Source organism: Channa argus, chromosome 15, assembly GCF_033026475.1.
Source record: "Channa argus isolate prfri chromosome 15, Channa argus male v1.0, whole genome shotgun sequence".
Taxonomy (NCBI): Eukaryota; Metazoa; Chordata; class Actinopteri; order Anabantiformes; family Channidae; genus Channa; species Channa argus.
Window position 1 is genome coordinate 9,456,038 of NC_090211.1, and position 14,401 is coordinate 9,470,438.

At 40.0% G+C, this 14,401-nt stretch overlaps 1 protein-coding gene across 2 annotated transcripts; it reads left to right on the plus strand.

The window, feature by feature from the left end:
- The first annotated feature begins 711 nt into the window (after positions 1-711).
- On the plus strand, positions 712-14,093 carry fmnl1a (formin-like 1a). 2 transcript variants are annotated; one of them, XM_067475989.1, is made up of 26 exons: positions 1,147-1,276; positions 1,966-2,084; positions 5,277-5,360; positions 6,256-6,342; positions 6,442-6,515; positions 6,924-7,007; positions 7,115-7,258; positions 7,983-8,088; positions 8,347-8,423; positions 8,552-8,645; positions 8,850-8,924; positions 9,028-9,138; positions 9,791-9,940; positions 10,027-10,128; positions 10,758-11,337; positions 11,440-11,564; positions 11,676-11,878; positions 11,971-12,205; positions 12,294-12,362; positions 12,442-12,522; positions 12,608-12,737; positions 12,858-13,021; positions 13,115-13,216; positions 13,303-13,398; positions 13,486-13,600; positions 13,704-14,093. In XM_067475989.1, exons 3-26 carry the CDS (start codon positions 5,283-5,285, stop codon positions 13,766-13,768), a joined length of 3,147 nt encoding a protein of 1,048 aa, XP_067332090.1. In that variant the 5' UTR covers positions 1,147-1,276; positions 1,966-2,084; positions 5,277-5,282; the 3' UTR covers positions 13,769-14,093. The 2 variants fall into 2 exon arrangements, with proteins under 2 accessions (XP_067332088.1, XP_067332090.1); XM_067475987.1 differs by lacking the exon at positions 1,966-2,084 and having other exon boundaries at positions 712-1,276.
- The last annotated feature ends 308 nt before the right edge of the window (positions 14,094-14,401 follow it).

Sequence of the window (14,401 nt, forward strand, 5' to 3'; positions counted from 1 at the left end):
TCTTAAAACTATGGCATTACTGGCCCCTTCCTTCTTTCACATAATGGTATGATCCTAGTCTCTCCTCGCATGTGATTGGCCGCATGGTGTCACAATAAAGTCCCGCCCCTGTCTGCACGTATTCTCAGCAGGGCTGAGGCTGAGGAATTGACTCTCCCACTTTACAGGAGTCGGCTCTTCACGTTCGCTACAAAGAATCGGTTCTTAGATCCCGTTCGTTCTCCAACGACACATTACTACAACACATGGGGGCACTGTCAGACAGTCCTCTAATCATTGCTGGTGTGGAGCTCCCTTTACCTGATTACAACAAATAATCTGGCCTCATGTGAAGGAGAGAGGTGACCAAAACAAATGTATGTCCTGGTCACTGACTCGAATAAAGTTGGGTCACAGAAAATAAAAGGCTCCAATACAGTGCAGGTCGATTTATGGTAAAGTGAGAGCTCGTTTGCTCGTTGGTTCATACTACCGTTGCACCTGCTTGGTTAGCATGTTTCTTCAACCTTGGGAGACACTCTTCCTCCTTAATTTTTATTGGTGTACTATGTTATGTTGCTCTTTGTGCACCTCCTGCATGCATGGTATACCTAACGGTTACCATGTTTATCTTCCACCCTGTCCTCCACCCCAGGTTCTGTTGCTGTCATACAGGAAGTTACTCTTCTGCTTTTGTAACCTGCGGTTTCTGTCTGTGTTACATAGGGTGTCACACTCCTCTCTCCTTCCTCTCGCAGGCAGCCACTGTACTAACCTTACCAGACGAGTTACTCGAGAAACTGCTGAATAGATCTCTCTGGCTTCATAATTCTCATGGGTCCTTGAAGACACATTGACAGGTTGATAACAGGGCAAACATGAGGACAAATTACCTTTTTTCTTTATCCACCCTGTCCTTAGGACCAAAGCTGTGGCAGTAGGCCAGTGGCTTGATGTTCCTTTCACTGAAGACTCAAAGACTTGGTTTGCTTTAGGCCGGCTCATTCTTTGGAGTGTTCAGTTGTTGTCACTCTGTTTTGGAATACACGGATTTCTCAGGAGAAGGGGTTTTTGCAAAGCTTTCCTCCTGGATTACTTGTGGAGATTAGTGATGGGGAATGCGGCTGCCGGGAGCTTGGAGCAAGAACCGGCCGAGGGCCGAGGGGCCAGGAACTCAGTCGGGTCATCTCCAGAAATGAGTGACCCAACACCAACTTTGCAGAAGAAGCAGACAGCTGCCCCCAAACTGCCCATGCCCCCAGAGAAGGAGCTGGATGAGCGCTTCAACGTGGTGCTGGTGAGTGGCTTCATGAAGACACATGGATTGTGCATGGATTGGCTGTGAGAAATATGCAGGTGCATATGACTCAGAGGCCAATAAATAGCAAATCGCATCAAGCATACTAGCTGTAATGTAAAATTTTAGAAGTAGCAAATGTTCAAAGCCCTGAATATCTGCTATCCGTGTAATCTAGCAAAGACTGATTACACCTGTCATTTATAAAGGGCTTTATTCAAAGACGAGATCTCTCAGTACACAGAATGTTATCAACAAGTTGCCAGATTCACCAGAGTACTTCTTTCCTTCGCTCTCTGATTTGAAAATGTTTGACTAGGAACATGGCGATTAGTGTCCACACAGGCAAGCTGGGTCTGAGAGGAAGTTGAGCAACACATTTAGATGAGAAGGAACTTAGAACGGAAAACAACAGTGTCACCATTCTTTCAACAGACTTACAACAAGTTGGAAAACATAAAATGTCACGATGGCTATAAGCGGTGGTGACACCTCCAAAAGCCGAACTGGTTCAAGAACTGGTTTAGTTTGGAACCAGTTCAATCTTTGATAATTATCGATACAAGCTGAATATGTGGCAAAAATTAAAAAAAGAAAAAGGTCGCATCTTTAGTATTTTTCATTTTGTTGCACAACAGTGTGACATCGTGGTATAAATGATGAGCTAAATGTACTTTTTTTTTCCCTAGATGAAACCACCATAGTCGACCGGACACCATCCATTTTTGCACTCCCGTTCTACCTACCACTAGGGGTAAAATATAACAAAGTAACCCAGTAGGCTACTGTAATTAAGTACAAGTTCCAGGTACTTTACATGAATATTTACTTTTCATGCCATTTTAACTCCATTACAAATGGGGGGGACATTGCGCTTTTTATGCCCTACAGTTACCTGATTGCTGTAACTGCTACTTTACCTTTAGTAGCCCAGTTATGATTTTTTAGCTACATTAGTTCAATAATATGAAGAACTTGAAAAAAGTATGCTTTATAATAAATATAATTATCCAACAATGAATACAAGTAGAGGTAAAAGTATTAGTAGATTATTATAGCATTTAAGTTAATTGATTGGCAACTGAAGTGCCTGAAATTGTTTTTTCGTGGAAAAACACCCAATGTTCATCATGAATCAATCATTATCAATAATCCACAGTAAAGGGTTATAAACCATCACTTACAGCACTCCACAAGATTGTTAAAATTAGTGGCACCTCAACTACAACAGTCAAGTGCTTCAGCAGATTCATGCATGAGTAGACTAGCAATATAGGAAGGCTATAGTATTAAATTTTATAAACTCACTGGATATTATATGTACTTTTAATACAATACTTTATTAAATTTTACTGATTAAACTCACACACTTTTTCATGTAAGTACTGATACTGGTCTAATATCTTTACTACTTCTTTAACAGCCCCTCAGTCCTGCTGTCCTTTTTCTACCTCATCTCTGTCTGTGTTGTTCACATCTACTAAACCTGTGGCAGGTTGGATGGTGGTGGGGCTACTGCACAGTGGAAGCAAATATGTTTGCTAAGTTAGCGCATTCTGCAGCCTCCAGCTGCTAACATTTTTAACATTTTCTCTTATGCATTTCTACACCTCTTTTGCAATTGTTTGCCGCGCTTCCCCACTTGCATGATGTCACGTGGTGACAACTTGAGAGGGCAATGGGGTGGGCCAATCTACAATGTGATGTATGATGAGAGATAAACCATTGGGCCAGTTGGCCAGATTAAGTTCCCTGTATTATTATGAGCTGTGTCCAAAAACAAAGAAAGAAAGAAGGAAAGAAAGAAACTAACAAAAAAAACACTGGGCACAATGGACCTTGACGGGCTCACAAACACTGGTATTACCCGGTATGACTGATGGCCAGTCCATGCTTGAGCAGAGTTCCAACTATTTCCAGTGAGAGAGGACAGAAAAGCCTCCACTTTATCAACTGAAACCTGTTGTTGTTTCAGGACACAAGTAAACGACAAATTCAAACAAACTACTACAGGAATCATTAGGATGTTTCCTCCTTTGAGTACAGAATAAAAATTACTACATCTTAGCTTTACCTAGAAAGTTGTTTGCCGTACTTTGATTAATGTAACTTCTAGGACAGGGGAAAGCAAAATAGTTTTTTTTTTTTCACCAGCGTGTGTGAAATTTATTGTAGTTAAAAAGAAAAATGCCAAAAGAGGTTTTTAACTTTTAAATAGTAATGGCTTAACTATTACTTGAAAAGTAGCACACATATTTCTAAAAGTACCCATCCAAATCTTGGTAAATTGTCTGCTTATTCTGTAACAAAAATTCTGCAATGTATTTCACAATGTAAAAAAACGTTAAAAATTGATTAATTTTTAAAGACCTATCAAGTAGATTAACAGTTGCTGTAGGAGACAGTCAGAACAATATCTGTGACTATTTCAAAAACTAACATTTACAAATGCAAATGTCACAGTGCTCAACAACCTACATACTCTGGTTTTAAGGTCAACTGTTTCACAATATCACTCTTGAAAGAAATACAGCCTGTGTCATTAATGACAATATGTCCTCACTTCCTCTTTTAATAAATACATCCAATGTAATTTTCAGAAAGATGTAATCTTTACCCTTGAGCAAATTTTCAAGTGTTAGAATTTAAGCTTTGACTACCTCTACAGAAAATGAGAAGTTGGCCTTCTTCCTTATTTCTACATTGTTTCTAAATTTGGCCAATTTATATTCATGCTCATGTTATTCAAGTGATAATAACTGCACACAGATGCTTATATGAGTCATTCAAAATGTAGATGTTTAGTGCTATAACACAAAACCGACAGTGAGACCCCTCCTTTGCCCCACCAAGAAAGAGCCTCCCGGTACCCATCACCAAAGCTGTGGACCGTTTCCGTTTCCGTTTCTACTTCTGCTTTTGTTTTTAGGTGTAAAAAGGAAACTACAAACTGCTGAAACACATTTGAAAACACACATTGATAGAGTTAAGGAGAACACCCAGTGTCAGATCAAATGATTATTATGAGCAATTAAATAACAGTTTGATATTAAAAAGTTCAGTAAAAAAAAGTTAAAAAAATGAATTGTTTTTTTTTTTTCTTTACTTGAATTAATCTTTTATAGAATTCCTTTAGATCTACGAAACTAGTCAACCCTTAAGCCATTGAGTGGAATTATCTTTTTATAAGGAGCCAGATACAGTCTCTTCAGTGTATCTGGGGGTGGGTGATAACTCCTACTAACCTACTAATATGTAGCCAAACTCCTTCAATGTTTAAGTCAACGTGCACCACACAGTTGGTGGAGGTGTTGGGCCCTCCACCTACTGTGTTAAAACAATTAGTGATGGAAATATACACTGACTGAGTAAGATATATCATCTTACTCAGTCAAAGTAGCAATACTGAACTACACAAATACTCAATTGCTTTATTCGAATTGTTTTAATTCAGTTTAATTCAATCATAATGCTATTTTTGTATTATTATTAATTTATTCATAACTTTAATGTTGCCGCTTTCAACAATCAAACACATTTTAGCTTATTGGTAGTAAAAGTACATTATTGGTCTCTCAAATGTAGTGAAGCCGAAGTATAAAGTAGCAGAAAAAATATAACGTAAATATAAAGTAAAAAGTGTTAAAATTGCCATTTAGTTACTGCTCAAAGGTACTTTACTGAATTACACGGTACCCACTGACAACTATCAATACATAGATAAACAGTGAATCATCTTTGCTTCCTGCAGGTAGTTAACGCCCTTTTGCTTTATACTGAAAGTGCATTTGTGGTTTCGAAGATTTTCATATTGTTGCATAAGCAGGAAGGGAAATTAATACATTCAAACATACTGTATGATGAATGCAAGTGGAAATGATAAAAACATAGTTGAACATAAATTGTGTGACAAATATATAACATGGTTCACGTTTTAATGGAGGCATTTCATTTGATTGCTGATTTGACTGAGTATGTATGATTTCTACTCTTCTTTCAGAGCTACATGAACTTGCCCCCAGACAAATTGAAGTTACTTACTCAGTATGACAATGAGAAGAAGTGGGAATTAGTTTGTGACCAGGTAAGAATGTTTTATTTTCAATTCACTAAACCTCAACCTTAGTAGGATCTTTGAACTGATGCCTTCACTGGTTGACATAAACACCCAATGTGGATGTGCGGTAAAAAAGAGTGCTATGTGAAAACCTTGCAGCAGAGTTTCTGTGGTGGTGACTGATAGAGGCGTCGTCATGGAAACAGAGAGTGGTTTGTGTCTGTGTTTACCGGTGTAGGCAATAATAGCTTCAGATGCTGCAATTGGCAACTGCGTCTCCAGTCCTGTCATCATTGGAGGCTGCTCATAGAATTAAAGAGCGACTTCTTCAGTTACTATCTCGCTTCCAGTAACTCTGTTACAGGAAGTTTAATGGTATCATCTGCCTTTCTTGCACTGAGGTATCTCTACTGCTTCAGTTTCTTAGTTCAGATGATGCCATCTGGAGGAGTTCCGGAGGAACAGGTTAACAAGACTACAACCTCTGCAGTATGGTCAACCAGATGACATCATCTGAACTAAACATACTCCTAAATATGACATCATTTAGAGAACTTTTTGGTGTGATGTTATCTGGATGAGTTCTGGAGGAACAGGTGAACATGGCTACAACCTCGATTTACCAAATGACATCATATATAAAAACAAAACAGTCCAGCTGAAGAAGGAGGTCATCAAGGCCACAACTTCCATAGTATAATAAACCAGATGACCTCATCTGAATGCAAAACCACCTCCAGATGATGTCATCTGGGGAGAAATTTCCTATTTTATTGGAGGCAGAAGAAAGTTTATTTGAATTTATAGAAATGCACATGATCCCAAACGAGAACCACAGAGAGCAAACTGAAAATTGGGGAACTCACCTTATCACTATTAAATGTTACCTTTGACTCAATTCTGGTTAATATTTCTTTCCCAGGAGCGTTTCCAGGTGAAGAGCCCCCCATCCACTTACCTTGTCAAGATCAAGAGTTTGTACCAGGATCAAGGAGGAGTGTCTCGCAGGGTCGGCATGAAGCACCAACTTCCTTTTATCTATTGTGTATATATTTAGTTTTATTCCTGTGAAATTGTTTCTTAAATCTCATGTCCTCTACTTATTTAGCAAAAGAAAAAGATCCAAGAAGCAACTCAGGTCCTTAAAGATTTGGAGATATCTCTTCGCACGAATCACATTGGGTGAGCATGTTGCAATGGGTCATACTTTGATTTGATCATTAGTTGTATATTTGAATTTATGTGGTTATGTTTGCACATTTCAACAATTGTATTTATTCTTTTTTTCTGTATTTATTTAAATTTTAATCTAAAGTTGTTTTTACATTTTCTATACTTTTAAGATGTAAATATAATAGGTTAGTTCAGAGGAGTCAAGTTGTAAAAGAAAAACCAACATGCAATGAATACAGCAATAAAGTGCTTTCTTGTATCAATAATAGCAAATTAGTGTATTTTTTAAACTGTAAACTTACATTCTGTTGCTTTAAGTCCAATCTAAAGGGAGAAACAATTATTCATAATCACAAAATATTTGTCTGTGACTAATTTAATTCTTCATTCCCTATTTTGCTTTAAATATTTTTCTAGATGGGCCCAAGAGTTTCTCAATGAGCATAACAATGGTTTGGATGTTCTGGTGGAATATCTGTCCCATGCACAAAGTGACGTTTCGTGAGTATCAGCACAGTGGGAAAATAATCTCAGAAAATGATGGGGCTCTTATAGTAAAATCATTTATAACCATGTTTTTTTTCTTTTGTATTTTTACTTGTTTGTAGGTTTGAAGTGGAAAATTTAGAAAATGGTGGAACCCTGTCCGACAGAGGAAAACCAGTAGAGAGGTCGATGGAAGATTTAACCAAAAGCTCCAGCAACTCCCATTCACACGGGATGACTAGAGCAGCTCGTGCCCTGACTGTAAGGTAAGAATCTCCACATGTAAAATGATTACTAAGGAACAAAAGCTACAGGAAGCAGTGTCCCATAACCCAAATATGTTCGATAGATTTATAGTACACAGCACACCGTGAATTCTCATTAAAGAGAAACTTTCAGCTTACACAGTTACACATATAGTCAGCAAATTAAATCGTGCCCTGGGGGGGTTGGTTTGATTGTGGTTTGTTGTAGTGCCACAGAGGCAACCAGTCATTAAATTTAACTGGAGGAGCTGAACAGGGTTAAACAAAATCTAGTTTGTTTTTATTCTGCAAATCAAATATTTAGCATATTTTCTGCAAATCCACATCCACTAAATGTTTTTGGCTTCATTAATACAAACCTATTTTATCTTTGTAAAATATGAAACAAAGTGCGATGGAAAATACTTATTTTAAATTAATCTATTTGTATACCACTGTTTCTGCTGCCAGTCTCATTAAATTTCATTTTTTCTAACTGAAGGACAAAAACCGAGACATTCCCTCCATTCATACAAATCTTATGCTCATTTGTTCAGTCTTATTCTTAATTTTCCCTTTACCTGCTTCCACAGAGTGGACATGCAAAAGTGTCTGATAGATTGTTAGTTAATTAGCTGGTAACTGCTAACTGTGCACAAACTTGTTTTGCATAGATCTGGGCGTTGACTTTAGACCACAGTAGTTTCTCCAAAACATTTATTCAAATGTTTTTATCCTTGTACAGAATAACCACTCTGGGAAGCAAGATTCACAAAAAGTCTCATTCATCCTACCATAGAGATGATGTACATGTCTGCATAATGTGCCTGCGAGCCATTATGAACTACCAGGTGAGTCTTAATACAGTGCGATTCGTTTGCTGTGCTTAAAACGTCATTCTTGTGCTGTGCATATCTGATATAGCATCACTTGGTTGTAGCTTATAAGTGTCATATTGTAATCCAGTCTCTACCGAGAACGTTTATTAGGACTCAATGACTAGCTAAATTTACACTCATTGTCTCGTAAAGTAGTTCGTCTCAAACACAAACACCTTTTGATCACCATTAAATGCATCATCTCTCTCTATATTTTCCTTCTCTCTTCAGTCTGGTTTTAATCAGGTGATGACTCACCCATGTTGTGTGAACGAGATTGCCCTCAGTTTAAACAGCAAGAATGCCAGGTGAGTATATTGGTGTGTGTGTGTGTGTGTGTGCGTGTGTGTGTGTGCGTGTCTGTGTGTGTGAGACAAAGCATGTGTTACCTGTCTGTGTGGGTACATAGTAAACCCCAACTCCCTGACTGCAACAGGACCAAAGCTCTCGTGTTGGAGTTGCTGGCTGCCGTGTGTCTTGTCAGAGGAGGACATGACATTATTCTCTCTGCTTTTGACAACTTCAAAGAGGTAAAATAAGGTTTCATTCAATTAACCAGGAAGTGGTTTAATGTGACCATGACTATTTCTAAGTCATGCATTCTATTATAACTGTTAACTGAAGGAAGCTACCACATGCCATAGATTGAACGTAGAGACTTGAGTTGCATGAATGCCCCCGTGTGGGCATCAGTTAAAATGGATATTCTGACAAGTTTTTTTTTTTTTTTTTAGGTGAGCAAAGAAAAGAACCGCTTTGAGAAATTGATTGAGTACTTCATCAGTGATGACATCAACATTGACTTTATGGTAGGACTACAAGTGTCTTACAGACTCACTGTCTCAGTTTCATAAATAAAGGGAAACTGCCTTTGCAGACATATTTGAGAATTGTCACTTTCTCTGTTTCCAGGTGGCTTGCATGCAGTTCATTAACATTGTGGTCCATTCAGTGGAGAACATGAACTTCCGCGTCCATCTTCAGTATGAGTTCACTCACCTTGGATTGGACAAGTATCTGGAGGTGAGCGTAGTATGTGAATGAGCACTGTTTGCTGGTCTGCAGCTTTCCTCTATCAGTCTTTTGTACATCAGAAAACGTTCGTAAATCAGAAACAGTGCTTCTGCCATTTTAAAACATTTTCACAGCTGCTTATTATATTAGCTGTTAAATTGCAATTAAGTGTTTCTCCAACAAGCTAAAAGGTTGCAGAACTGTGTCCCCGGCCGACTGTGGCCTTTTTGTGTGAAGTTTGCATGTTCTCCTCGTGCTTGTGTGGCTTTCCTCCGGATACTCTGGTTTTGTCCCACAGTCTAAAGTTAGGTGAATGGTTCTTTTAGTTTTAGGTAAATGAATGTCAGTGGTTTTCTGTGTGTGTACGTCTCTGTCTTGGCCCTTAGATAGACTGGCACCCTTTCCAGGGTGTACCCTGCCTCTTGCCCTATTTTAGCTGGTATAGGCCCCAGATAAGCGTTTCCTAAAAATGGATGGATGGATGTTTCTCCATCAAGAAATTTACTTTTGGACTAATGTGCACTGTTTATAAAACTAAGATTGTGTGCACAGCTCTGTGTATACTATATGTACACTGTTAATATAGACATTAAATAAATATTTTTTTATGCTACAATGTATTTCTATGATACTTTATTGTTGAATGTTTTGTTTTTTATAGAGTTTGAAGCATACTGAGAGTGAGAAGCTGCAGGTCCAGATCCAAGCCTACCTGGACAATGTGTTAGATGTTGGAGCCCTGTTGGAGGATGCTGAAAACAGAGGAGGGGTGTTGGAGCATGTGGATGAACTGCAGGAAAACAACATGCAGGTCAGCCACAAAATACAGCAAAAGAGGACTCTCTGGGACCAAAATACAGGGATTTTATTAAGTAAGCAGTGTTGTTTGTGTTGCAGCTGAATGCCAGGCTTCAGGAGATTGAAAATCATACCGGAGAGAGAATAACTGAACTTGAGACCCTGCTCATGCAGGCTACCAAGGAGACAGAGCTGCTCAAAGTAAGTGCCACTCCATGACAAGTGCTTAACAAGTGTTTGATAAGAGGAATTATCAAACTAAGGTGTGCCACATCATCATGATAATTTGTTATAATAAGGTCAGAATTTTAATAATTTCATCATGAAATAAAATCTATATATCTTGGATATAAATTAAAAAGGAGGAGCTTTTGGGCTTGTCAAGCAAGTATGTGAAGGAGCTTACATTTGTAGCTTGGCATTGTTCTGCAGACAAAAATGTCGGTTAGTCGATTAATCATGTTGGTCCTTATTGACATAACATTTTAGACAACTGTTCCAAAAGACATAATACAGACTTTGGTGGTCCCCTGAATTTTGCTCTAGCACCACCTCCAGCTTGACACCTTTGGTTTAGAGTAAAATGTCTCAACAGATGTTAGATGGTTTGCTGTAAGAATCTGTGCTCACATTCATGAAGAATTGTATTAACTTCGGTGTTGCTCATACTTTTCACCTGGCACAAACCACAACATCAAAATGTTATTCTGTTTTATACTCTGATTCACAACCAAATTCCTCCAAAATTAATGATTAGCTGCATGTTAGCATTGCTGAAGAGAACATTTCGGTGTATTCTCTTTGTTCAGTTGTCGGTCTTTGTCTCATAGGAAAGCCTGCGAGAGTCCTGTTCCCAGCTTAGTGCTTTGCAGCAAAGAGAGAGAGAGAGGGAGTTGGACAGGGAGAGAGAGAAGGACAGGGAGCGCATGAGCACCTCCACGCCTCAGACCTTCTCTGAACTGGAACAGAAGATACAGGAGCTGCAGGACAAGGGTCTGATTCGACTTGGGCGCAGTGCATCTGGAGGCCTGGACATCCAGGTTTTGCCTGTCAAAGTGGTTGAGTACGTCGAAGTCCCAGCCCCAGTGTCTCAGCCCACCACTCCCAGTCCTGTTGACTCGCCTCCTGCTGCGGCAGCCCCTCCACCACCACCACCTCCTCCCCCTCTTCCTGGTGGTCCAGTGGAGATGTCCTCTTCTTCACCACCTCCTACCCCACCAGTTTGCACTGCTGCGCCCCCACCACCTCCTCCTCCTCCACCTCCCCCACCTGGTGCTGGACCACCACCACCTCCTCCCCCACCTGGCAGTGGTCCTCCACCTCCACCTCCCCCACCTGGCAGTGGACCTCCCCCTCCACCTCCCCCACCTGGTGGTGGACCTCCGCCCCCTCCTGGAGTCCCAAACACTGGTGAGAAGGTCGACAGAAGAATCTAAAGTTATGAGCTGGGAGCACAGGAAGAGTGAAGATTTTATTAGTTTTATCATTCCTCTTCTTCTTCTGTTTCCTCAGGGGTCAAAGGCAAAAAGGCAATTCAGACCAAGTTCAGGATGCCGCTGTTAAACTGGCAGCCCTTAAAACAAAACCAGGTTACAGGCACCGTCTTCAATGAGCTAGATGATGAGCAGATCTTAGTGGTAAGGGACTGCATGCTCCACTTTTCACATGCGCTGTACAGTATGACCGCAAAAGGCAATTAAATGTGAGAATGCTTGAAATTGAAACTTTCTCCCTGGTGTCTATATAAGGAGTTGAACATGGATATGTTTGAGGAACAGTTCAAAACCAGAGCCCAGGGCAATCCAGCAGACCTATCCAATATAAAGAAGAAGAAGGTCCAGAAGGCCCCGAGCAAGACATCCTTAATTGACGCCAACAAAGCCAAGAATCTGGCCATCACTCTGCGAAAGGGAGGAATGAACCCATCTAGTATCTGCACAGCCATAGAGAAGTATGTGCTTCTGTTGCATTGTTAACATTTTTAAGCCATTCCCAGCTCCCTCTCCTTCACACTAACGTATGTGTCACTACTGTTTCATACAGGTATGACCAGCAGTCTTTGTCCATAGACTTCTTGGAATTGCTGGAACCCTTCATACCATCAGACTTTGAGATGAAGCTGCTGATTAACTATGAGAAGGATGGCCGCCCCCTCCAGGACCTGACGAACGAGGACCAATTCATTTTGCGCTTTGGGAAGATTCCTCGCCTGAACCAGCGGATAAACACGCTCACTTTCATGGGCAACTTCCCAGACACTGTTAAACGCCTGCAGCCGGTCAGTTTGTGAAATGCATTACAATTCAAACTGGAGGAGACTGAGACATTACCAAGTGTATTTAATAGCGCTTTCATTTCATCCACAGCAACTTAACTCCATCATTGCTGCATCTATGTCAATCAAGTCTTCAACCAAACTGAAAAAGATCTTGGAAGTAAGTAAAACACAATGACACACTGATTTAGTTTCCAGACAGTGTGACATTGCATAATGTATCTCATGTTCCCTTTCAGATTGTTCTCGCTTTTGGTAACTATATGAACAGCAGTAAGAGAGGTGGAGCGTACGGTTTTCGGTTGCAGAGTCTGGACCTTGTAAGTGGCCTTTGGTTTGTACATTTACTTACGCTTTCATTTTAAAACTCTAATAGTCAACTTTGTCCATATTTTTGCTTTTAAGCTGTTGGAGACGAAGTCCACTGATCGCTCACAGACACTGCTTCACTTTATCACCAATGTTATCCTGGAAAAATACCCCGATTTGGCCAATTTCTACACTGATCTACACTTTGTGGACAAGGCAGCCCTTGGTACATGCACAAGCACATGCAGACACACACACACACACACACACACACACACAACATCTAGTTATAAACTTTGCTGTTTAAATCTGGACTTCTGCTAAACTTTTTCTGTTTCTTTGCCAGTGTCCCTGGATAGTATTCTTCAAGATATCCGCTCACTGGAACGAGGAATGGAAATGACCAAAAAGGAGTTCCTGGTGCAGGATGACAGCCCTGTGTTAAAGGAGTTCATTAAAACAAACAGCGAGCAGCTGGAATTGTTAATTAAAGACAGCAAAACCGCACAGGTCAGCCTCCAATTCATATAAAACGTGCACACAATTCAGAGTCCTTTGTCACAGGCTTAAACTCATGCATTTGGTCTGTATTTCCCCCTCCAGGAAGCTTATGCCTCTGTGGTGGAGTACTTTGGAGAGAACCCGAAAACCATGCAGCCTTCCATGTTTTTCCCTATGTTTGGGCGCTTCATAAAGGCCTACAAGGTGAAGTTGAGTTGCAGCTTTCTAATATTTATCTACTACAATTGTTGCAATGCATTTTAATCCTTTTGCCCTTGATGTGAACACAGACTGCACATCAAGAGCTTCAGCAGAAAAAGAAAATGGAAAAGGAGAGCACGGAGGAAAAAGAGTCACCATCTCCAAACAAGCCTGGGATACAGAAGGCAAGTGATTGAAGGTTCAGTGTAAACAAATGCTACATCTCTTTTATGCAGTACTGACAATGTTTATTACCTCTTGGCGGTGTCTAGGGGCCCATGATGCCTAAGATGCCCCAGATGGACCTGATAGCAGAGCTAAAGAAAAGGCAGGTGAAACCGCAGGTCCGTGAGGGCAAGGACGGCGCCCTTGAGGACATCATCACAGGTATGCTAACGTGATGCTTTTAAGTGTGTGCTGCGTGTTTGGTCTTTTAATGTGGTTGCAATCCTACCTTCATCTCAGTAAGTGTGTCCTTGCTCTGCCTCAGATTTGCGAAACACACCGTATAGACGCACAGATGGCCGTCGACCAGCACAGCGCCAGGACACATAAACAATTTTGGACCCAAGCCTATTTTTGTTCTCTTTTTAAACAAATGTAACACATATACAAAAACACGTTTTTATATGGTCTGTGTGTATATAGTATATCAAAATATATTATTAGCCATAGAACAGTTTATATTTTTACATTTTGTGCGAATTTCCCTGTAAATATAACTCTGTTAATGTAGGCTAGGTGTAATGCAACATTCCATTTACTGGATTCAAAATATTCATAAAATCTTTTGGACCACAAACCTTTGTATGCTCTAAATTAGTAATGTAAAACAAACCATGACATTGTTTTTAAAATAAACCAATTTTTAATCTTTCTACTCCATTTGTATTTTGTATATGAAATCAAGTGGACACCGGCTTCAACATCTGCCGTGTCTATATTTTCTGATGTTGCAGACAAGACAACTGACATAACAAGTTATCATAAAAGGGAAGAGCAGACGCCACGACTGTACAAGAGAGCTGCACTTTATTGGACACACAACCACAGCAAATTATATACAAAAGAAGGCAGGTTCAACTGCCAACTGTCTTCTCACAGGAAAAACACACACATTTCTCACAGAATATCATGGCATCCACACTGATAAATTAGTATCTCCAGTATCAGTAGGCTTTTAAATTT

Coding starts and splice junctions, on each gene's coding strand:
- fmnl1a (XM_067475987.1), top strand. CDS start 1,091: ATGGGGAATGCGGCTGCCGGGAGCTTGGAGCAAGAACCGGCCGAGGGC. Junction 9,941..10,026: donor TGCAGGAAAACAACATGCAG/GTCAGCCACAAA, acceptor TTTGTGTTGCAG/CTGAATGCCAGGCTTCAGGA. Junction 11,338..11,439: donor TCCTGGAGTCCCAAACACTG/GTGAGAAGGTCG, acceptor CTGTTTCCTCAG/GGGTCAAAGGCAAAAAGGCA.